Source organism: Chanodichthys erythropterus, chromosome 11 (assembly GCF_024489055.1).
Source record: "Chanodichthys erythropterus isolate Z2021 chromosome 11, ASM2448905v1, whole genome shotgun sequence".
NCBI lineage: Eukaryota > Metazoa > Chordata > Actinopteri > Cypriniformes > Xenocyprididae > Chanodichthys > Chanodichthys erythropterus.
Genome location: NC_090231.1, coordinates 26194694 through 26219306, shown reverse-complemented (window position 1 = coordinate 26219306; position 24613 = coordinate 26194694). Strand labels below are relative to the sequence as shown.

At 37.9% G+C, this 24613-nt stretch overlaps 1 protein-coding gene across 3 annotated transcripts in view; it reads right to left on the bottom strand.

Annotated features, from left to right (window-relative positions):
* Positions 1 to 24613, bottom strand: part of rbm33a (RNA binding motif protein 33a) — a 55438-nt gene that overhangs the window by 16994 nt on the left and 13831 nt on the right. The window contains exons 6-15 of one of the 3 annotated variants that reach the window (XM_067402152.1): positions 19682 to 19801; positions 19396 to 19582; positions 18415 to 18704; positions 12560 to 12881; positions 11912 to 11973; positions 9183 to 9309; positions 8631 to 8980; positions 7106 to 7378; positions 6631 to 6921; positions 5541 to 6140 (exon numbers count right to left, since the gene is read on the bottom strand). In XM_067402152.1, the coding sequence (XP_067258253.1) occupies positions 5541 to 6140; positions 6631 to 6921; positions 7106 to 7378; positions 8631 to 8980; positions 9183 to 9309; positions 11912 to 11973; positions 12560 to 12881; positions 18415 to 18704; positions 19396 to 19582; positions 19682 to 19801 (2622 nt within the window). The remainder of the gene's footprint in view (positions 1 to 5540; positions 6141 to 6630; positions 6922 to 7105; positions 7379 to 8630; positions 8981 to 9182; positions 9310 to 11911; positions 11974 to 12559; positions 12882 to 18414; positions 18705 to 19395; positions 19583 to 19681; positions 19802 to 24613) is intronic. The other 2 variants (XM_067402154.1, XM_067402153.1) reach the window with 2 other exon arrangements.

The window sequence follows — 24613 nt, the reverse complement described above, 5'->3', positions numbered from 1 at the left end:
TTCTGACGTAGAACACAGAAGCGCTGCACTGTCTATACAATGTAAACAGCATAGGAGAATGACAGGGAAGCGATAAATTTGTTGAATAAAGTTATTTTTGTTTTGTTTTTTTGCACACAAAAAGTTTTCTTGTTGCTTCTTAACATTAAGGATGAACCACTGTAGTCACATGGACTATTTTAATGATGTCTTTTCTACCTTTCTGGGCCTTGAAAGTGGTAAATTGCTGTCTATGGAGGAGTCAGAGAGCTCTTTTGTATTTGTATCTCTGGAAAATAATGATGTATGACATTGTATTAGGGATAGACCGATATGATTTTTTTGGGCCGATACCGATTTTAACAAACAATTACTGATATTTGTCACTTCCTCTCTTATTTGAAATTTTGTCATCAAAATAGATTTATGAACATGGATTGGATCCATTTAACATTCAGCAGACCTACATAAAGACAACAGAACAAATATACATATGAAATAAACAGTGCTTTTTAGGTCGGTTTAAAAGTTTTCAGGTACAGAAATAAAGTAAACAAATGTAAAATAGCACTGCATATTCTTCACTGTATAATTTATATTAATATTAGACCTTTATTGTAACAGACTTTATTATGATTAATCTTCTAATTTGTTTTTGTAAAGTTTAAATATGTATGAGATCTGGGGTCCGTTTCAATAAGGAGGTTCAACCAACTCTGAGTTAAAACTTGAACTCAGAACAGCTGAATTCAGTTAGTTCAACCGACTCTGAGTAGGTTGACTCGGACTTAAGCGCGTGTACCACGACTATGAAAAGACACCATCAATGGAGCTCCGATATTACGATTCACCATGGCAACAGCACATGACAAAATGATGTCCGCATACTTTTGAGTCAATGCAAGTTTAATTCTTATCACCGTTATAATATCAAAGGTGAAAACTGGCAGAACAGTAAGTTATTGAACCAATATTAATTTCCATGGTATCCCACATGCAAAAAAAGGAAGAAAAAAATAATTTAAGTGCATTTTTTTTTTTATTATTTTGCAAATTATGTTCTATTTACCATGTAGGCTAAAAGTAGAAGTTCTTTGCAATAAGTGTAAATAGTAATTAGATGCTATTTATATTTTCTACTGGCAGATACATACTATTTGCACCTCAGTATTGTAAATTAACAGGATGCAATAACAGAGTGTAAATGACTTTATCAATATTAAACACTAGTTAGGCAATTTACTTCCACTTTTAGAACATTTTCTTCATTTTTATTAAAAATAAATGCCTTTCTGATGTGATGAGAAAAAAGGAAAAGAGCGAGCTCGGCAGAAGGCAGATTAGAACCCAGTCAATCACGTCACAAGGTAATTTTCCGCGCCCGATACGCTACTTCTTATACCACTGAAGCCATTAATCAAGTGCATTGTTTTTAACTTTGTGTGACATTGGTGGGCGGAGCTACTGTAAATTTGCACTTAGTAATAGACACTCCGAATAATCTTGTTTTCTGTTTGCATCAAGATTATTTTTATTACCACACTGGCAGATATTGATAATTGTACTTAAGTAAAATGCACTTCATTTAGATCCCCTCAGGAAACACAACTAAATATCTTATATCTTAATATCTTACATTACTAAATATCTTACGTTTTCATTTTCTTCGTTAGTTGTAATAAGTGTTTTGAGCAATTCGTTGTATGTTGATAAAGCAACGGAGAGAGAGTTTAATGCGCACTTCTTGTGCTCTGTAATGTTTAGCTTTTGTGGTGATTGTTTGGAGTGAAAACGGCAATAAACTTCAGTAAAGGTTTGGTCATCATTCGGATGGGGTCCGCTACACTTATGAAAGTTACAGAAGTTATTTAGTCAAGAATAGTGTGTGATCTTTTGTTATTTGATTAACTTCAAAGCGCAGACAGCAGCTCTAGGATTATGCAACAGACATTGCACAGTACAGCTCAGTGCCTTTACGCAGTTAATTAATAAACCATCGGTTTGTTATATCGGCCTTTTTCCTGCTATAGCCAATATGCCGATGGTTGTAAATTGAGCAAAAATAGCCAATAAATATCGGCAACCAATACATCTGTGCATCCCTACATTGTATGATATTTAAGGTCAAAGCTTTTTGTGTAGCTTTTTGTTAATGTGGGACTTGTAGACACATGTACATTTTTAGATTTTTTATTTTGAATTGATAAGGTAAAATTAGTGCCGCTAATTAAAATGTGTTAATAAAAATGTAATTAAAAGTTAATATATGTATACATTCATATATCTTTACATAAGTCATACAATATGTTTACCATTCAGATCAATCTCTTTTACTGGGATTGTGCGGTCTATCATCAGTTATTCAACTGTTCAAGACAGACGCCGACCAACACAGAAAATCAGCAGATTGCAGCACGTCACTTGTCAGACATTCCACTTCCCGACAAACAGCAATCAACATGTTCAACTGATGGAAAAAGCACCAACCAATGCCAACAGGGGTAACACACTGATCTGACAAAAGCCGATTAAATGTCTGTTGCTGTTGGTCATCATCAGTTGGTGCAGTGTGAATTGGCCTTAAATTGTCAAAATACAGTTTTAAATAGAATAGTTGATTTGTTTATTGGTCAATCATGACACTAAAAATATATGTGAATATTAATAAAAATCTCAAAAGTCATTTATACTTTCTGTAAAAGATTACTGGGGGTGGGGGATTGCTTGGGTTTGGGCTTCTTGCCCCAGGTAGGGTGGCCATCTTACCCCAGTGACCTATTTGAATAATTTTACATTTTCTGCTATGACAACAAAATTTTTATTAAAGGGGTGGTTGATTATGATTTTACTTTTTAAACTTTAGTTAGTGTGTATTGTTGCTGTCAGAGCATAAACAACATCTGCAAAGTTACAGCGCTGAAAGTTCAGTGCAAAGGGAGATGTTTTCTTTTAAAGAATTCTCTGTTTAAGGACTACAACAAACAGCTGGAAGGGACAACAACAAGCTTCTTCCCAGGTTAGTGACATCACTAACCCTAAAATTTACATAAACCCTGCCCCCGAGAACATGCAACAAAGGGGGTGAAGCCATGTTTTTGCAATACAGTACATAACACAAATGCAATAGCATGTCATAAACGCAAGATGCCATCATAAGTTATAACCGTAATTAAACTAAACTATACCTGTTCTATCTTCATGCAGCAAACATTCTCTGGCTCTGTAGGCATTTTACAACAGTTCCCACATGAGCGATTTATAGATTATCATGACAGAATATGCTAATCAATGACTTTAAGATATGCCACATCAGCTACATAAATTAAGCAACTAACCATTCAGAAACATCCTGTTGCATTCTACATGTTCTTCTTGAGTCTCTCCATCATTGTCCGACTTGAACATAAAAGACTGAACAGTTTCTGACATTTTCAGTGAGTACGTGAGGTAATTGGCGCTGCTAACACTATGTGCTAAATCAAGCTCTTGAAACTCTGCCCTCTGCTTAGGAGCAGCAGCTCATTTGCATTTTTTAGGGACACAAAAACAGCCTTTTTGCTCACCCTCATAAAGTGACAAAAAGCTATCCATTTAAGTTTGGCGTTTCCTTTGGTCATTTTTAAGCTTAATTATGCCTGTTAAAATGTCCTGTATGAGCTTCTGTTTTCTTCACTGTTCGTTGTATTGTTCTATGTATCATTCTTTCATTTATGGCACTGATAGATATGCTCCAGTGAAGCTGTACAGTAATCACATGACATTTTAGCACTAAAATGATGTAAACTCATTATACAGAAATCATATAACAGTTAAAGGTAGGGTAGGCAATGTTTTCATAAACACTTTTTGTTATACTGATTCAAACTTCACATCCTGTACATGAGCTGTATCGGCCACGACAGCGATGCTAATATTGGTGTATCCCTAAATATAATATTGACCACAACAAAGAGAAACAAACAGCAGCATGTATTCCTTATCCGACAACAATACCGCATATATTCAGCCTGGTAAAATATTAATATGCTCCCTATAGACACATTCCTTCAGTCTACAACAAAGACATAATTGCCATACATGCTACGCTCATCCTTTTCTTCCCATCTGTCTTTTTCTAAAATATGTGCATTATCTCTATTCTGTCTGTCTCCATGTGAGGGGGTTAATGGATTAATCTAACTCAATACAAAATCCACACCTTCAGATTACATCTATCAGATGCTCTGCTGCAATACACCGGGGCGGGGTGACGACACTTGACAAGCACCTCCTCCTCCCCCACCCACCCCGTCACCTCCATCCCCCATGCTGCTTTTGTGCGACGCAAGGCTTTGTATTCTTCCTGATGAAAATTTAATTTGCTCTTATCTGTACGGCTAAGCTGGGAAAAATACAAATCTGCCCAAACCTCAGTCTCTCTTTCTCCCGGACTCTCGCAGGTATTATTACACAGATATCAACATAGACGAGGAAGATTAATTGCAGATGTCCCCGGACTGACACCTATTCTAACACACTTCAATGATGAGCTGATGGATGGATAAAGCGAGAGGCGAGACGAGATAGATGAAGAGAGTAACACAGAGAGAGCACAAGTTAGAAGGGAGAACAAGAAAGAGAGATAACATTGTCAGGCAGCTGAGGTTGACAGCAGAAGAAGAGAAGCACCTAGAGGATCAGCTTCTCTCAGTCTGACACCCCTCCCCCTTTTCCTCTTTGTCAGTCAGAGCCACAGAATTTCAGATAGCTGTGTGTAGCTTTCTATTAACCAAGCTGACACGTAGTTATCTTCATCCACAGAGATCCGGCACTCAAAGGAGATATTTAGCTTTGCTTCAGGCAGGAGACTGGAAAAGGATGTTTTCTCTTCATTCAACACAGCAAATCATCTCTTAGAGCCCATAAATCATTCTTGGGTCCTCCTTTTCTTGGTTGAGATGCATAAAATGTCCTTTCAGATTTGTACATAACCAGCTCAAACTCTAGACTAATGCAAAAGGGTAGCTGAAACCCTCAACATAAACTTCTATTAGGTCTTTCTCAACTTGGCTCATACAATAGCACCTTGACTTAAAGAAGACACAAACCTTTACAATGTCTGGATTGGTTGTCACTCAAAATAAAGGCGCAAATGCCAAGCAGCTCACTTTAATGACGCCAGGATGGTGCCATTTATGGGCTTAAAAGGTAAAAGTGTTCTGTCAATTAAGTGTGGTGTCACAAATCACAGCATGGAGACCCCTTTTGGCATTGATTCTTTCAAAAAGAGAAATTCGCTTTACACTTTAAACAGTTTTTACCTCTAAAAACTTTAGTGGTCGAAAACGTCGACTCCTTGACTTTTATAGTAATTGGAAATCCTACTTGTCTTTGAGACAAGTTCTTTGATTTATTCTAATCAAGAGCACTGGTGACAACTACTTCTAGAAAACCACCAAAGGACAAAGACAAAAAGAGAAGGAATAAAAAAAAAAAATATATATATATATTTTTTTTAAATCTGTGGCATATGAACTTTAAAGATCACATCTAGAGTTTAAATGGGTAACAAATTCACTCACCTCTCCCAGAAGCTTAACTAGTCGCACTTTGTGTGGAACCTGTGGAGATTCTATGCTGTTTGTTCTTTGCATCACTGTTCTCTTTCCACCGGGCTGAGGCTGACCAAGGCCATGCCCTTCTAATGGGCTGGTCTGAACAGCACCTTGTCTTTGAGTGCTTTGTGGAGTTATGGTCCTCTTCTGCTGTGGTTGCCACTGGCCCTGCTGGTTGGCATCAGGACCAGGGTTCTGCGGCTTCTGTGGCCCAGACCAGCCTGAAGCCTGTGGCTGAGGTTTAGTGTTCTGCAGACGAGCCTTCACATTCGGACGAGGGGAACTTAGACCTGATGAAGGGTTCTGGGGGGTTCCGTTGGAGATCAGTGAAGGGACCGGCTGAGGGGGTTGGGCTGCAGGGGTCTGTGTGGGGTTCTGCGTTTGTGGGGTCTGGTTTGGGGTCTGGTTTGGGTTCTGGCCGCTGATTCGTTCCATCAGTTGTCTTTTGCGCTCACCAGCCTGCATCTGTCTGCGCTGCTCTTTGCGCTTGAGGATCTCTTCTCGCAGACGCTTCTGTTCCTCAATCTTCAGTCTGTACTGACGTGTCTCCTCGTCTTCATCTGGGTCCTAAACAAAGCAACATATAAATTCAGGATAAGCAAAATAAGGTTCCATGTCACCTTTTTCAGTGAACATGAACACCACCAAGACAAATTATAGTCCAATTAACGTGTATACAAGCTGGACAAAGTTTAGCTGCATTATCTAGATCTATTAGCCTGACTAGAAAAAAGAAAAAAAAGAACCGATTTTAGTCAGATTAAAGTGACTGACAAAACTGAGCTGCTTTTGTTTGGCTAAAAACCATGGCTATTTTCAAGGCAAAAAAAAACAAACTATACAAGACGTTTAAGATCCACTTTCATAAAAAAAAAAAAAAAAAAAAATACTACAATTTAATCTGTACTGATTTTGGATTATAGTTAAAAACAAAGTTTTTACTGAAGGTATCAGTACAAGAACAGTCACGATAAGGAGAGCCCATTAACCATCAACCGTAACCACGACAATGCTACGTGTAAAATGAGGTGTATACAGTCATGCTATGCAATATTACCTCTGGAGTGGTGCTTGACTGTGCAGCTGGACTCTCTTTCTTCACCCCAGGCACACTGGGCTGCTGTGTTGCTCTGGCAGAGCCCTGCCCTTGTGCCACAGGTCCTCCCCTTCCTGCTGGTCCAGAACGAGCAGCCTGTCCTTGCCTAACATTCTGCATTGCCCTGGTAACTGGCTTTGCTTGCCCACTAGGCACTGACGGGCGGTTATTATTGTTGCTAGATGCGATGGGCAGCTCACGAAGGTTGCTGTTGCGTTGAGGAGGAATCTGCTGCAGTGGAGAAGGAGGCGTCTGAAGAAGAGGAGGAGGTGGTCAGATAAATGTGTTGACATTCATAGAAGTATTGCCAAGACTGAAAATCACTAATACCGGTTTTGCTTCAAAACCTAGTGAGCAGACTTGCACAAATAAAATATTTATTTCTAATCAATATTGTTCTTAATATCTTGCTTACTGAAACAAATACAAGGCTTACCATTCTGGGCCTGGCATGGTTGTTTCGTTGCTGGTTGCCCTGTGGTCGGGACTGCATCTGTCTATGGCTACTTTGAATCGACTGGCGGAAATGGGGCTGGGAGAGGTGCACCATGGGATGGTGGTCCCTTGGGTGGTGGTGGTGGTGCTGTTGGTGTTGGGGTGGAGGCAGGCCCTGTGGAGGCAAGTCCTGTCTATGTTGCTGGTGCTGCTGCTGGTGCAAAGACTGATGGGATAGTGAAGGATCATGGAGCAGGGGCTGCTGCAATAGACCCTGAGTACCGTAAAAACAAGAATACAGCCAGAGTGAGACCTATAATCAAATGTGCATAAAACAGGCAAGTAATCAGCTAAAGACCAACAAAAAAAAACTGGGGCAACTGGTGAGTAACACCTTTCCAATGCTGATTTTACTCGCATTTGAAACGTGCTAAGGATGTCCCGCAGATGGTGGCGCGAACTCGTGCATGAAATAAATGCATTACAAAACGTAACATTTTGTAGTTTTAGTAATTGTTTAAGGATATTTCATGATTTCAATCATCATACAGTATGATTCTATTTACATGAAAGAGAGATAGACATCCAACATTTAACAACTAACCCAGTGACCTCAAATAACCAAGAACCAATAAACAGTGCTAACACAAGGGGGCAGTCTTGTCTGCTGCTTGGATTGAAGACAGCATCTTCTCTTTGCTCAGTCAACCACTACACAACACCTACATTTCGAACTAGCATCTATATACTAGCATCATGTATGGCTTACAATAACTGATTTTGAACCAAACTAAAACACCTTAGGTATGAGCCATGTGCAATACCATTCAATAGTTTGGGGTCAGTGAGATTTTTTTAAATAGAAATTAATACTTTTATGCACTAAGGATGCATTACATTGTTCAGAAGTGCCATTAAAGACATTTATAACCATACAAAATATTTCCATGTCAAATAAATGCTGAATTTGATCTTTATATTCATATAAAGTATATTCATATATATCAAAGGATCCTGAAAAATGTATCATAAAAACAAATTATAAATATTAAGCAGCACATATGTTAATAACATTGATAACATTTAGAAATGTTTCTTGAGCAGCAAATCAGCACATTAGAATGATTTCTAAAAGACCATGTGACAGTAATTACTGGATTAATAATGCTGAAAATTCAGCTTTGCCATCACAGGACTAAACAACATTTTAAAATATACCGATTGTGTGAAATACTACAGTTTAAAATAACTATTAATGTCTTAAATGTATTGTTGTGTTTTATTTTAATGTAATGTCTCTGCCAACCTCAAACTTTTGAATTGTAGTGTATAGCTGACATACTTCCTGAACTAAATTCCAGGACTGAGACTTTACCACATCATAAAATTTGTGAATACAAACACTGAACACTGAAAACTCAGAATAATATTTTTCATGCTAGTTCCATGCCATGCTGTAAATTAACATGTAATATAATGTTCATCATGCCAGCAAGGCCATGCAGATTTCTGGTAAACCAACTTACTCTCTGGCGTACCTGCATACCAAACGGCATGTGCTGAGGGCTGAAGGGGGGGCCCTGCTGTTGGGGCGAGAAGGGCTGTCTGTGACCCACAAAGGCACGGGGACCAGGGGGTCCTGGAGGGCCAGTATGCTGTGGGGCCAGACCCGGCCGAAGGGGCTCTCTCTGGAAAACACCTCCTCCCTGAGGCCCTTGGTTCTGCCCGAGCCCCAGAGGACCAAATCCAGGACCTCCGAGCCCCCCTTGTGGAGGGAAAGATGGAGGGCCTTGACCCGAAATCGTAAGAACACTGTTATTCATTAGGGGGGCAGGGCCTGGCTGGTCAAACATGTGCTGGCCTGAAAAACGTGGTTCTAGAAATAAGAAAAGAAAGGAAGAAAAGAGATAATGTGAGGAGAAGCCAGAAACCTGCAGCATCAATTCTGACATTGTTGATTTCACACGCTTCAGTTGCTAAGCAAACAAATGAATGGAGAAACAAATGTCAAAACAGTTAAGACAGTGCAGGTATAGTCTATGCAGGCAACCAGTGTGACCACATTTATTTGACCTTACCACCAGTGAAGAAGTGCTCTTGATCCTGGTGATGTGGTGGGGGTCCTCCCCATTGCTCCTGGGAGGGCAAAGGCCGCTGAGGTGGGCCAAAATTCCCTTGGAGATGCTGCTGAAAATCAGGAGGAGCCTGGAGAACAGCAAAATTAAAAACATGATTACTCCAACATAAAAAAATCATTACTGTTGACACGTGAGTTTCAAAGCCAAAAAGTTTCTTATTTGTGCTGCTTTCCTTCTTTTTAAACACAACTCTTCATATATTAAGATCAAAAACATCAGCTTATACCATTGAATAATCTTAGAAAAGATTTCCAGAAAGAATGCAATTTGCATACACCCTTGAATTAAAAATCTTTATCCGTTCTCAGTGCTTACCTAACCCATTGCTCATAAAACTCAAAATCCCCTCTCTACCTTTCCAGAGGAAAGAAAGATAATGATCCTTACTAATCCTGGAGTTGAATGCGAATCCCCTCTCCTTTATTCTTTGAAAATATCCTTCGCTCTTAAGAAATTAGCCTTCATTCAAAGGGGCCACACTCCAGCAAATTGTGATGCTTAGCACCTCTTTACTCATTATAAATGACTTAAGATGCAATCAAACTTTTAATCCACGTTTTCAGCTGTGATCTTCAGTTGGCCAGTGTGTGTCACCGAGGCCAGCCAAGTTGCTTAACAGAAAGTCAATCAGGCAGCTTAGCTAAGCAATGGCCAGGAGGGAGCGAGAGAGAATCACATTGTTATTGTGGACTTCATTGCTCTATTCAAAAGGTCAGCTCCTGTAACACAATGGGAGCTTAAGTACATTCACAATACCTTTGCAAGTTTGCATTCGTTTGATAAAAGGAGCATGTCCTTTTGGGGGGCTAATCTTTCGTAAATACCCATGGATCTGTTCAATATGTAACCAGTTATGATCTGCCTGGGAGATGGGAGTGGGAAAGGCAAATGCCAAACATGGGCTGCTGCCATTTTGGAGACAAGCCTCATGTGTCTTAAAATACACCCAGCAAATTCTGCTGTTCAGTTTTCAGGCAAATATATATAGTCAAACCAAAAATTATTCAGACACTAGATATAATATTTTATTTTTTTACTAGTGGGTGCAGGACACTATAGTTCATTTATGTTAGTGAGGATAGCAAAATAAAGTAAACTGTGACATATTATACCCAAAATTCTTCATACAGTAGACTACCAGTAAAATGTATAAAAATTTGGGACCAAAAATTATTCAGACACTTTGACCTGACCATGTTTTGCTAAAGTGTTATCTGACATAAGATAAAAAAAAAAAAATGACAGTTTAAGTCTGAGATCATGTCATATTTTATTACCATTTTTTTTCTATAGTGCATAAACTGTATTAATGAATGAAATGTTCAAGGTGTCTGAATAAATTTTGGTTTGACTGTATAACCATCTCTACAAGTGGTTTCTATAAAAATGTTTTATATATACAAAACCTCTCCATGCTGGTGCTAGAATAGGATATTATAGATAGAATAATGTCTTATAATGCAATAAATGTTACTTACAAAAGAAAATGAAACTTTAAACTTCTACTAACTTGTTAAATGAAGCTAGGCTATGGGCTTGATTACAAAAAAAAAAAATTCTGCTATGACCAGCATCAAACATAACATGCAATATAAATATGTAGCATGGAGATTAATATTCAAAAACTCCACAGTAGTAAATATTCATCGAGAAATTGTGGATCAGCCTATTGTAAGATGAGATGTGATCGTATGCTAATGTATGATAATAAGGTGCCCAGAGGGCTAATGGACGCTGCTCCCTGCAAAATGCCATTGGCATTTTAAATGGTGTCCTGTCTGTACCAGACTGGCTATGGGAGACAGACAGCTGGAAATGTGTCATGAATGTGTGTGTGTGGAACTTCTGTCCTATTCAGCAAGATTAGGGATGACCAATCCTTTTAAGTGTCCACAGTGTCCCCAAATTAGGGGCCGCAGTACATAAATAGTCGACAAATAACAGACATAGATTTTAACTTTCCTTTTCCCCCACCAAGAATTCAGGTTCAAATTTTTATAAATTTGAAAGTGTGATATAACTGATGGCTACATGCTTTTTTTGTAGTTGAATGGTCAAGTGGTGTAATATTAATTTTTAAATGCATAATCTGTGTATTCTTGATTGAATTCATACTTTTTTTAATATAAGATATATATATATATATATATATATATATATATTTATTAGAAAAATGTTTAAAATGTTTAAAACAGATGAAAATGTAGCATGTAACACTGCACAGCACTCCTCTAACATTTGCCATACTGAAACACTGAATTATGCATCTTTTTGACAGCAGTGGTAAAAGGGAAAACCAAAGTATTTATATCAGTGGGGACAGAGAGGAGAACTGGGGAGATTTGGGGGGGTGAGATGGTCTCCTCAGCAGTAATCACTTTAGCCACAGCACGGGCAGCTGCCTGATGGCTCCTCTACAGGCAGTGTAGGGCTTTTACATCTGTTCTGTGTTTTCACGGTCTCCAATTCAATTTCAGTTGGTAGATCTTCCCAACATATGAGGACATTTTTAAAGACATGCCTTCCACACAGCAAGACAAACGTTGGTTTCTGTGACTATGGGCCAGTGAAATTCAGGAAATACCATGATATCTCGACCGTAACACACTGCAGTTTTATGCAGAGCGAAATCACTTAATTCTAACTTAAAGCAATGTGAGGTTACTTACCGGGAGTCTCTGTGGAGCGATGTTAGGCCTCGGTTGGTTCTGCACAGGAGGCATTGAGGGAACTGAGATTAAAATGGAAATAGAAAAAGCACGAGTCAGAGAGACAGAAAAAGGGATGCAGAACGAGAAAGTGGGGCGGCGTAACACAGACACCATAAAAGTCTCTTCTTGCTACGTGTCTAAACCATGGTTTGTCACAGCTGGTCACAGAGAGAGGGCTGTTCTGCTGATTAAACTGTGCATCTCTCTCTCGAGCAGACTGGGCCACCTAATGAGATAAACTGACAGTCAAAAGGAGTAATTTCACTGTGAATCATTTCACCTCCACAGATGTGTGCAATTCAGAAAGATGGTTTAATGCTGATGGGCTGCCTACAGAGTGAAGGCCATACCAAAGAGGTGGTGTGTGTGTGTGTGTGTGTGTGTGTGTGTGGGGGGGGGGGGGGGGGGTTTCGGGGGGGGATGGGTCTCTTAAAAGGACCAGAGTGAAAATTTGAGTAAGCATAAGCCAAAAGTGCAAAGCCTAAAAATGAACATGGAATAAGTACTTTACAATGTTAAACACATCTTACAGCAGATGCTCAAAACAGCTTCCATCCACCCAAATATATGAATATCAGGTTGCTGGTTTTGTCTCTAGGGTCGTACCTTGCACAGGTGAGGAGGAGGGTCCTCTGAAGTGTGGGTTAATGTGAATGTTCTTGGGGTGGTGCTGTTGATGCTGCTGGTGTTGGTTGGGATGTGCGTTTGAGTGCCGCGGTGGTGAGCTCAACAAGCGCAGTCCGTGTGTGTCGTGTTGTGTTCTGGGCCCTGGGGAACGGTGGGACAGGTGTGGCATCAACAGCTGCAGCGGCTGCTGAGGAATTGGGGCACCCGGATCTGGGAATAGCCCTGGACCTCCACCACCTCTCGCACCAGGCAGACGTGACTGATGATGGTGATGCTGGAGCGGAGTCGTCATTCTGAGCTGCTGTTTAAAAAAAAAGAAAAGAAAAAAAAAAAAAGAGAAACAGAAAGACCTTCAATCAATAACCTAAGCCTTCTCTCTTTCACCGCCCAAAAATCATTATCTTGTAGAGTTGTGACCTTGGGTCTCAAGACGACCCCTTTAATCAAGTAATCAATCATAAGAGTCATGTGACTGAATCTGAATTAAATGAGGAGTTTAAGAGGAATACAAAATGCTAAAGTACTCCCTCAAAAAACAGACTGTGCCTCTGCGTCCTTGTTGATTTATGCTAAAGGACAGCATTTTTCATATGATAAGTGAAGGATTGACTACCCAAACTCACAGATTATGTATTGCAGTCTATTTCAGAAAGGCTTGCACATGTAAGCACACTATATTTATTAACTCATCATTAGATGAAGACAACTTGTACTTTAAATGACAACTCGTAGACAGGAGTGGAGGGGAATTCAATTAAATCATTACAGCAGTGCACTATATACCACTGTCTGAAGCATAACGTAAAAGAACACATCAATGTCGAGGAATGACAAGTTGTGTCAAAAGCCTGAAAAGGCTTTCCTTCTCAATAAAAGAAAATCAGCTTTACAAAAAAAAAAAAAGAAAAAGGTGCAGCATGAACGTTCGAACGAACAGCTCAAGCGCAAAGGGATTACACCCTCGACAGATATTTAATAATAAAATAAGCGCAGGAATCTAAATCCTTCAGCAAAGTACAAATTTAATTTGGTGTAATGCTTCCTCAATGGACTCCCGCCAAGTTATTTGCCATAATCCATATATCAACATGGATAAGAGGGGGAGTGAGAACAGTGATAATTGACTTTTACTGAAAAGCAAACTGACTCCAGTCCACAAGGGTGAGACAAGACACAAGTCAATGCACAATAATCTAAAACTTCTTTAATAGCCTCAAATCTTCAATAGCCTCAATAGGAACAACCCAATTGCAAGAGGTCTGCTTGACCATCAAGTTAAAATTTGTGTTTGCAAACAGAATAGCTGTGTCACTACTAAAGTGTCCAACTGTTGTAATCAATTTTATTGTTTATACACTATAGTTTGAGGTCAGTAAGATTTAATGATTTTGAAAGAAGTCTCTAATGCTCACTAATGATGCCTTTACTTTTTCAAAAAGTATAACATTGTGAAATATTAGAATTTAAAATAACTTTTTTTCTATTTTAAAATATTTTACAATGTAATTTATTCCTATGATGGCAAAGCACAATTTTCAGCTTTCAGCAAAACTAGATTACAATTGCTAGCCTCTATGAAACTGCCTACCATACCTTTAATACTCTCAATAATGTTCTTTAATAAACTGATCTAGATTCTAGATTCTAGGACAATTCAATAAAACTTTCTCATTTATACAAAGGATAAAAGGTTATTGCTCTTATCATGAGTCATGACAAACATGTATGGCACATACTAGTGCTGTGACAACTGACTTTGAGCTGGTCACACAGGTTCACATCTGAAGTATTTTGAACAGAAGCAATGTAACAAATCGGTGGTCTTGAGAAGTTCTTAAAACTGGAACGGTTTTTCCACTTAGCACACAGACAATGCAGATAATATCATATGCAAAAAATAAATAAACAAATAAATTCTGAATTACAGTGTGAATCCAACCATTTAAGTGGCTGCTGTCAAATTCTGAGAAAGCAGGGCTGAACATTAAAGGCACACTATGTAAATTTTCGCCGCTAGAGGTCACCTATTCAAAACAAAGGCATAGATAGATGACGCAGAGATTGAGTGTGGAATCTTGGGAGTTGTTGTCTTCACCTCAGCCATGGGGAAAAGAATAAGGATGGGACTATTAACATTAAGGATGAGATTATTAACATTACTGTAGTATGAAGCAGAGCAGGGCCGAGTGATGTTGGAGCTGAACGAGGCCGCTGGAGCGATTGCTTCAACATGCGTCAAGAGCAGCAGAATTTTTATTATGCCGCAGTCGCCGCTTCTGTGTATGAAGTAATGCAGCACTGTTTTATCATATTAGATACATTTGAGTCTGTTGAAAATGGTTATAATTGATATTAGAATATCATATTAATAAATGCTGGATGTCTTGTGTTGAAAAATGGCATGCAATTAATTTTAAAACATATTGCATAACGGGGAAAATGCTGTATTATTGTTACTAAAAATAAAGCTGCATCTGATTATGCTATGTTAGCCACTTGAAAAAAATTTTCTCTGATGCATGGTACTCACGGAAAATCAGGAAAACAAGATTCAAACAATAAGACTAAACGTGTTGAGCTATATAACAATTATTTTTGTCTATAAATGTAACCAAACAGTTATTCCCTTGTATAATAAAACATGTAATGTATTAAAGTGTCTTTGGTGTTTCCATAGTTTGTACAAAATAAAACCGGAAATCGAGGGTAACACAGGCATGATGTCACTTATAGGCGACACACAGACACGGTCCGTGTCCTGGTTAAAAAGTGCTTATTTCTCTGGATTGAAACCTTCTTGGAAACACCTGTTTTTTTAATATTTTAATTCAAAAATCTTACATATTGTGCCTTTAATACTTGACCACCCCTGAAAAAAAAGGAATACCACCAAAATATGGAAGGTTGTCAGATCAGACAACTACAGCATTCTTCACACTGTAAACATGCCACAGAAAAAGTGCATTCAAAGGATTTTTCTCTGAGACGTGGCTTAAATGCATTTCCACAGGAATCTCAGAAATTGCAGGAAAACAAATGCAGATTGCCAATTCATTTGCACGCACTGAATGTCATGACAACAGCAGAGTTTAAAAGCATTGTCTTACTAGCTGACTCAAAATTTTACCTTCCAAATGTGTCTTTGTTCCTTCGGGGCTTTACAATTGCACAGACAATTCTACCACCACTCTTATTTTTGTTAGTCAATTAAATGTAGGAGAAGCCCAGGAATCCCCTTGGCACAGAATCACCATGGATAACAATCAGCATAAATGCTATTTGCTGAGGGAAAGGTTTAGATCAGAGGTAAACAGGACAATTGCTTATCAGTACTTCCTTGTGAGAAGCATCTCAATGGTCACTGGTCAATAGGGGAATAACGATTCAAATTATTCATGGTTTGGTTTGTATCAGTTTTTTATGTTCAGTTTCAATACGTGTGCCATGTTGAGGGGAAAAATGACTACTGTCAAATAAAAAATAAATAAAATATGAACAAATCAAACTTCAAGCAATAGCACAAATTCAATACAGCAGGGATACAAATGAAACTTGTGCTTTTAAGGTTTTTCATGTAGATCTAACAGTAGTTTTCAGGTATTTTTGAATTGAATAAAGTAATGAAACAAAATAAATGTGCATAGTCTTCATTAAATAAAGATTATCCTTAAAGTTACAAAATTTATTAGGCTGCTGTCACTTTAAGACAATGCATAGATCCAATACACTGATTCTGTGCACAGGCGTTGTCTTTCTCAACTGTTTATGTTCACTTAAGCCATGACCGACTGTTTACAAGGATACTCGCTAAGACAGGGATGTTGGCAATTTTGTGTCAGTTTGTCCATCTAAGTGCAGGAAGACATGAAATAGAACACAATTTAGTATTCGCACACTGTATGAGACGTGGCATTCTGAGTGCTTCGGATGTGTGCGCACATTAAACTTAACACGCAGCGAGCCTGAGTTCTTTGTCGTTTCTTCTTTTGCTTAAATGTTTAAATTGGCAAGGCTTAAAATGCCTTCGTGAAGATGCAGTACTGGCTCACTAAACATCCATACTAATCCATACTAATAAAGTAGCCTAGAGAAAAGCAGTTGAGCCCAGAATTTTAACGCAACGCGTTTAAATTCACAAGCGTTTTCCTCATATAGAAAACTGTTAGAAAACGTTTAACGCCGCTTAATGTAGCCTAGCATAAGTGATATTAAAAGATCAAATTCGGCACAAACCAATTTTTCTGTATATTATGCTTTAATATAGTGTTTACTAAGTTTGATCTTTTAATGGCACTGTCTTTTTTTATGGAAGCAAAACAATTAAATGTGTTGCGTTCATATTCTGGGCTCATCTGGATTTCTGTCCATAGTATGGTGTTTACGTTTGGTTCGTTAATAACACTGTGGGGGGATTTAAAATAAAGGTCACCTTAATATAGTATATAATATTATATATATAGTTTGTGTGTCCTGGCGCCGGCCCTGGAAAGATTGCGACAGCTCAAGAGACGTCATATGGTCTTACTACAGTGTATGGTAAAGTAGTCAGTCACTCCTTGTGTTTTATAAATAACACGTAAGCCGAGGGATAGCACAAAATTACATAAATCTCTAAAATTATTACGCAATAGGCTAATATGTGCGTGAAGTGAATGAGTGCAAACCTGCAACACAAATCAAATAGCCGTGCTTGTTTGTGTCTCTCAGAAATCAGAGCTTTGTATAAAATACTGCATCATAAACATTTTATACTATTTGATATTTAAATGTTTTAAACCTTGCGAGATGATAGACGATATGTAACACAAATGGGCGAAAACTATGAAATGAGCAGTGTGTTCGTAAATCAAATAGCCGCATTTCTCTTGCGTCTCTCAGAAATCAGCTTTGGCTGCTATCAACTAAAACACTACATCATCATACACACTTTCTACTATTCAATGCCTACTTAAATGCTTAAAACATTGTACTATATGATAAATTAATGAGTGCAACGTATGAATGAAATGAAGTGCGATAGCAAGTCAAGACAAATGTAGGACTATATTTTTTTTCCGCAGCCAAATGCTGCACGCCGGAGATCCGGCACGGTGCCGGAAAACTTTAAGCCCTGCAAAGATAACTATAAATTTGTTTTAATAAGTTGGTCATTTATAATCTTGATAGTCTTGAAAGTTTGTTAACATGGGGAGTTGTACAACATTCCCATGTAAACTTAAAAAATAAATAAATAAATAAATAAAACCCTTGTGTCATATTGCTGCACGTGAATGAGTTAAGCTTTCTGTTTTACATCATCTGCATCATCTGTTCCGAAGATGAACAAAGGTCTTACGGTTTAACAACATGAGGGTGAGTAATTAATGACAGAAATTTCAAGTCATTTTTGGGTGAACTAACTCTTTTAGACTAAATTTGGATATACTTGGTTAAAAACATACTTGGTGGTGGATGAGGAGAGACCCCTGATAAGATTGTAAAGTGCTTTGGGTGTACAGTTTTACATATGAAAGCACTATATAAATGCCTCATTCATTCATTCATTCATTCATTCATTCACTTGGTTAAAAATCTTCAACAAATTAAAACTAAAACAAAATAATAGTATCATCAAAATACAACAAGTTTCTTAAAGGAGTAGAAGTATTACAGTCAGTAAAATATGTTCAATGAACAGTGGATTCTGACAGGATGAACATTTTAAGGAATTTTCTCCTTAAAAAAAAAAAAAAAAATGAGTGTGTGATCCAATATCATGTGTACATGACTTGATGAACAGGTTCAGTAGAAATATTCGTATTTTGTGCAATTTCAGAGACCCGTCATTTTCTTACCTGCATTCCCAAATTCACTTGCATCAATGGAGGCCTTTGCTCATTTATTCTCCCTTGACCTCCATCACCACGGAAACCTCCCATTCCAAATAGAGGAAAATCGCCTCTTCCACCGACTCCTCGTCCTCCTGCTCCTCCTCTTCCCCTGATCCCACCTCTACCTGCCATTCCTCCTCTCCCTCCATCTGTTCTTGGCCCCCCTCTCCCTCGTCCTCCAAAACGGCCCTGCTTCCTCTGACGCTCCTTTTCCTCAAACTCCTGCAGGTCTGCTTTAGCTTCCTCAGAGAGCTCTGAAAGGAAAGACAAAGCAAAAAAACAAATTCAGATGATTACAGCAAAGAACAACTCATCTAAACCATCTTTCAAAAGTTCTTTTGGAGGATCAATTTAGCCCTTTTTTTATACTGCTCATAAATAAGATAATGATAAAATTATTTTATTAAAATAATATTTTTGTTTACAAGCACTTGGGACCTCAAGTTAAAACTTTTTTTTTTTTTAAACTGTCCCAAATGTACTTTAACTTAAGTCTGGAACGGTACTGTCACAATATAAAACAAACAAACAAAAGACAAATAAAAATTCTTTCAGAAACACAAGATATACAAAGAGAAATCAGATAACTACTGTCAATTTAATATTTTCAGTTAACCTGACACCAAACAACAATAGCTTTCACTGATCATCTTACAAACACCTAATGAACAAAAATATTTGATAAGACTGTATAACTATGTAAGCTTTGCTCATGAATATTAATTATGTCATGTTAATCCAGTAGGTTTGTCTTACTGACTTAAAGGAAGACATAGTTAAATTTAGGGATAGGCCTTGATGACCTAATCATATGGACAACTAGTCACTCAGACCTGTAGAATGAACTGTAGAATCTAAAATGACAGTCAGGTGACTCAAAACAAGACCATATGATATTTCTAAACCTGTAACAGTAAAAAAAGGTGTTTCATGTTAATTCCTAACCTAATGTTTCTGGGATGTTCCTTCTTTTACTGGCAGCATCAGACAGCCTGACCACTGTGTCATCTTTCCGCTCTGTCTTAAATCGCAGACGTCTAGACTCTTCGACATCTTCCTCTTCCTCATCAGACTCCTCCTTAACATTTGCATCCTGCTCTGGCTCAGCATCTGGATCATTTTCATTCTCCACCTGAAGCATACAGCACACATAATTAATCAGACTCACGCCAATGTGATTTTAAGTATCTCCATGAAAGTGCACAAACCGTTTGAAGCAGTCATTCTTTACCTCCTCTAATTCTGTGACCTGAGAGCCGTCCTGCTCCTCAGTTTCATCTTCATGCTCCTCCACAGCCACTTCCTGTTGGTCAGTCTGCTCTTCACTATACTCAGTCGGGTATTCATCCACCTGCGAAGAACAAACAAATATTTACTCAGTTCAATGAAAATTCAAGCATGACTTGAACATCTGGGCTAAACTTATCTCTTGTATATCATGCATTATTTGAAACACCTGTTCTGGAGTGTGTCATAGGTCGGCACTACCAGAACCTGTTAAATGCCAAAAACGACACTGATGAAGATAAAATATTAGAATGAAGCAAAATCACTTTTGAATGAAAATGTTAATGCCACAGCTGAGAGAGAGGCCAGAAAGGCCCAGTGCAGCACTCTGAAGTTGGGGAGGGGAGGGAAAGGAAGGGGGCGCTGAAGGGGAGTCTTCCTAAATTAGCATAACAGTGGGAGCCCAGTCTCATTACTATGCCCTATTACCATTCCTGCTGATATTTGAAATTCAATGAGATGTAAATGTTTGACATGATACACAGAGAATGGGAGATAAACACGCACACGGCTCAGTGGTGGTGAAAATATCATTGACTGTTGTCTTTATACACACACACACACACACAAACAGACACAAAGAAAGCTCGAGCACACACAGCTCACTGACAGGGAAAATATCATCATCTGATTTTGAGCAAATTCTCACACACGCTCGAGCACAGAATGTACAAAAGCATCCGGAGAGATGGGCGCACACCACTTGTGTTGACTACCCTGCTGAACCTACTGTCTCCCTTCCCTGCTATTCCTACAGATTCTGTTTCTGTTCACCTGTTATAGCCTACAGGTCCTCTAGCCCATTTCCCTCTGCTGTAGTCCACATTTCACTCTTTAAACTGAGATTTTACTTTGACTGTGGAAATCTGAAAATTCTGAAATACATGCTGTATAGACTATTTTGTATATTGTAGTGAACTAAATACTTTACAAATTAAAAATTACTTCATTGTACCAGTACCTTGGAATTCCATCCCTGCAGAGAAATTATGCCATGACAACACTGGTAAAACATCTAGTATACAATAATATAACTAACAATATATGTATTACTGATGTGATTAGGTTCCTGCACAGTGTACACTATTAAATGCATTTCAAAACTCAGTCAAAATGTCTGTCGTGACAAGGTCTAATAGTCAGGGACAAAAAAATTAAACCAAAGATGGATTCACTGTCCGAAGCCTAAGGATGTCACAGTGAGGAAATTTTCACACCAGTATATAAACATGCAACAACATTGGTATTACCGAAGTATAAGCATACTTTGAAAGCGCACTCGCTTTTTACTTTCGCTTTTGAATTAGGGAACATCGGTACTGACCAATTTCTTATCAAGATCTTTATAAGATAAGATATTTGTCAATGACACTCAATCTGTTGTTCTCCAAATATTCCTTCATCGTCTTGTCAGTCATCTATCCTGACAATCTGACTCGAGCTGCACTGTGCTGCAGGTCTGTCTAGCGCCAATTACTAGGGGTGTACCGATACCCTCATGTCACGATTCGATAAATATCACAATACTGAACTCACAATATGATATTATTGCAATACTCCAAGACATATGGTAAAAGGTAAGCAAAAATGTACTGTTGATTAAAACACTAAATTTTGTATTACATTGGGGGCGGAAACAAATAGGCTTGGATTTCGTGCTGGTAACTAAGGCAAACGATTCATCGAGTTACTCGATTAACTTGATTACAAAAATTCCTCGAGGCAAAAACTCTGCCTCGAAGCCTCGTTAAATTCCTATGACGCGCACTATACGCACAGGGATCTGATTCACACGGACCGTTGTTCAATGTTCAGGAAGCACACCATAGCGCATGACATTTTGAATTTAGTTGGCGCGATGGCAAAGAGTAAAGACAGATATGATGTTTAGCTTTGATGTTTTTAAGTAGTAAACGTATTCACATTCAATTGTAAGAGTATAGCCTAAAAAAAAGAACCCCTCACACACACACACACACACACACACACGCGCATGCATGTCTCGTCTCTCACGCGGCAGTCAGACCAATCGCGGCAATGCATCACATATGCTTAAACTTTTTATGTAGCCACGCAACAATAATTTCAGCATGCATTCACTGTATACACAGGGATTTGATGTTGTGACGCGATTTTTCGAATGGATGCTTCACCTAAAATGCACCGGAATGCAAGTGATGCAAGCCAAATGCACCGTTCTATTGAAAATGATTGTATGTAGGCTATTTCTGCCGTACCAAACTGCAATGAAGCAACTGGTCTGACTGGGGCGTCACTCTTCCTCACACACGGCATGCGTTTTTGTTCTCAGGTGGGTAATTTGCAGAAGGTGCAATCCTTTTTTTGTAATGTTGTATTAAGAAGACAAAACTAAGGCCAAATGGCCTTTACTATTTAAGTTTGTACTCACTGTAAAACATGTATAACATGTAAAACTATAAGTTGACTTAACTGTATTGTTATATAATTGTTGGCACTGACACTTATAAACAATAAATGGGTAAAAATTGCAATAAATAGGCTTAGTTTTGGAGCCAAATGTTGGAGTTGGAACCAACATTCTTTTTTTTAGAAATAAAAGCCAAATGCTTGATCATTTTACAGCCACATCATTTTCGCTATGCATTATTTGTTTTGGTTGTTAAAAAAACAAAAAAAACAGATTAATCGATTAATTAAGTGCTAGATTAATCGATTACAAAAAGAATCGATAGCTGCAGCCCTACTGGTAACCCAATGCATAGGACAATGACACCAGAATAATGATTCTGATGCTGAAACAGATTTATTTTAGACAAATATGCTTGCACTCTGTCACTGACTAGATATATTTAAAATAACGTAGGCCACTTTTTACTGGTGACATAAGACATTTGGCATTATCAGAACCCACATATGTTATTTGAACGTACTCCCATTTTTTTTTTTTTTTATAAAACAATTTGTCGCTTGATTTCTGCAATCTCTTGAAATGCAGACATGTAAGATGCTGTCAATTAGCTGAACATATAGTTGTTTAATTAGTGACACTTAGCCTACATTTTAAAATCTTTATTTGAATATGGCACAATGATACCTCATTCTACAATATTTCTTTGATTAAATCACTGACAGAGACTCCTCTCCCATCAGCCAATCACTGTGGGCATAGTTAAAGCGTGTTGACATCATCCATAGCAACGAGGTCAACCCCAGGTGTCTATCAACTATTAATGATTATACTAAGTACTTATGAATGATATTAATTTAAAACGTGTAGCTTACTATGTATTGTATAATAAAACAAATTGAATTGAATTTCTTTCACTTGATAAACTGTTAATAATAATTATAATAATAATAATTTAAGCCTATTAAGTGAATAATTGAACATTACATTTTTATGACTGAAATATTTTGACATTTAACATTTAATTTAACACGTAATTACAAAAAAGATGATTGTAAATACATGTAGAGTAAGTGTAAATGCGTGTATAAACTAACCTATCAGGCTAATTGGATATTTGTTCATCTCCTCTTATTTGTGGCATGTCTTTTACTCCGCCTTTTCACAAAACTGTTTCTTCACTGCTCTCACATCTAAGCAACATAAATAACAAAAAGCAGCATTTCTTACTTATAGCAATAAACATATATTAGAGTACAGTCAGTGACTAACTTTTCCCTTTCAGGCACTAGCACATGATTCAGTAGCAATTATTCTTGCAAGGCACCTTTTATAATATCTCTGGACAACATAAATTTCACTATTATGGAAAGTCAACAGTGCTCAAGCAAACTTATATTTGAAGAGACAGTGTTTTTAACTCATATTCTTGAGAAAACGTGTGCTGTATATGCTTCTATTACAAAAATCTCCAGGGCATTTTTCTACAGTGAATCCAGATCTCAACAGTAACAATAACACTTTATAATAATGCACAGAAATATAAGGAAACTCACACTGAACAGACAAAACTTGCAAAATGTGATGTGAGGGCAAGCCCTGTGTGCACCTGTCAGCAAAGTCCTGAAAACCGGTGATCAAGCGATCACCTGGACAGGCAGAATGATCAACGACATCTGTCCAGCATTAAAGGTCAATGAAAGACAGAACAAAAGGAGCAGTCTGATGAGCCTTGACTCGTGCAGGATTTTATCATTCTCTGTGTCTTTGTGTAAAGTGACTAACCCTGATGCTCCATCACCACAGTTCACCAAACATTTTTTAAAGTTGTGGTCTATTTTATTTAGGTCCCTGAACACTGAAATAAAAATTTTGGAAAATAAATAAATATCATTGAACATTTGTACATACTAGGATTGTAACGGTTCTTGTTTAAAAAAAAAAAAAAAAAACCTCAGAGTCAAGAAAGACAATGGCTGTTTCTCAATATGCGTTCTTAAGTGATCTTGCGTCCTTGTGTTCTTGGTCTAAGATCAGTTCCAATTCTCAAGAACGCAAGAACAGAGGACGCATAAAAATTCCCGGATGTGTTCTTGATATTGAGGATGCATCGAATGCAGACTTGAGAGAATTGAGAACCATTAAAAATCCCAGAAGACGCTGCGGGCGGTCGACATATGGAAGCCTGCAAGCTTTAAAGTTCTCGTTCTCACTTATGAGATTCCCGCTACAAGCTCGCAAATACGTGACGGCTCATGAAGGTAAACATTTGTCCGTTTGTTTTGCTTAATTTTAATAAAGTGATAACCTGACGAAAGTCTGCAGTATTTTTATTGACATATAAAAAATAATTGGCAAAGCATGTAACACAAAGGCTTACTCATTTTCATAAATACGCACGGTGAAATAAAAAGATATAAAATTTTATGAAAATGTCTATAATAATATGATGATGATAATATTTTAATAGGCTGTGACAATTGTTTG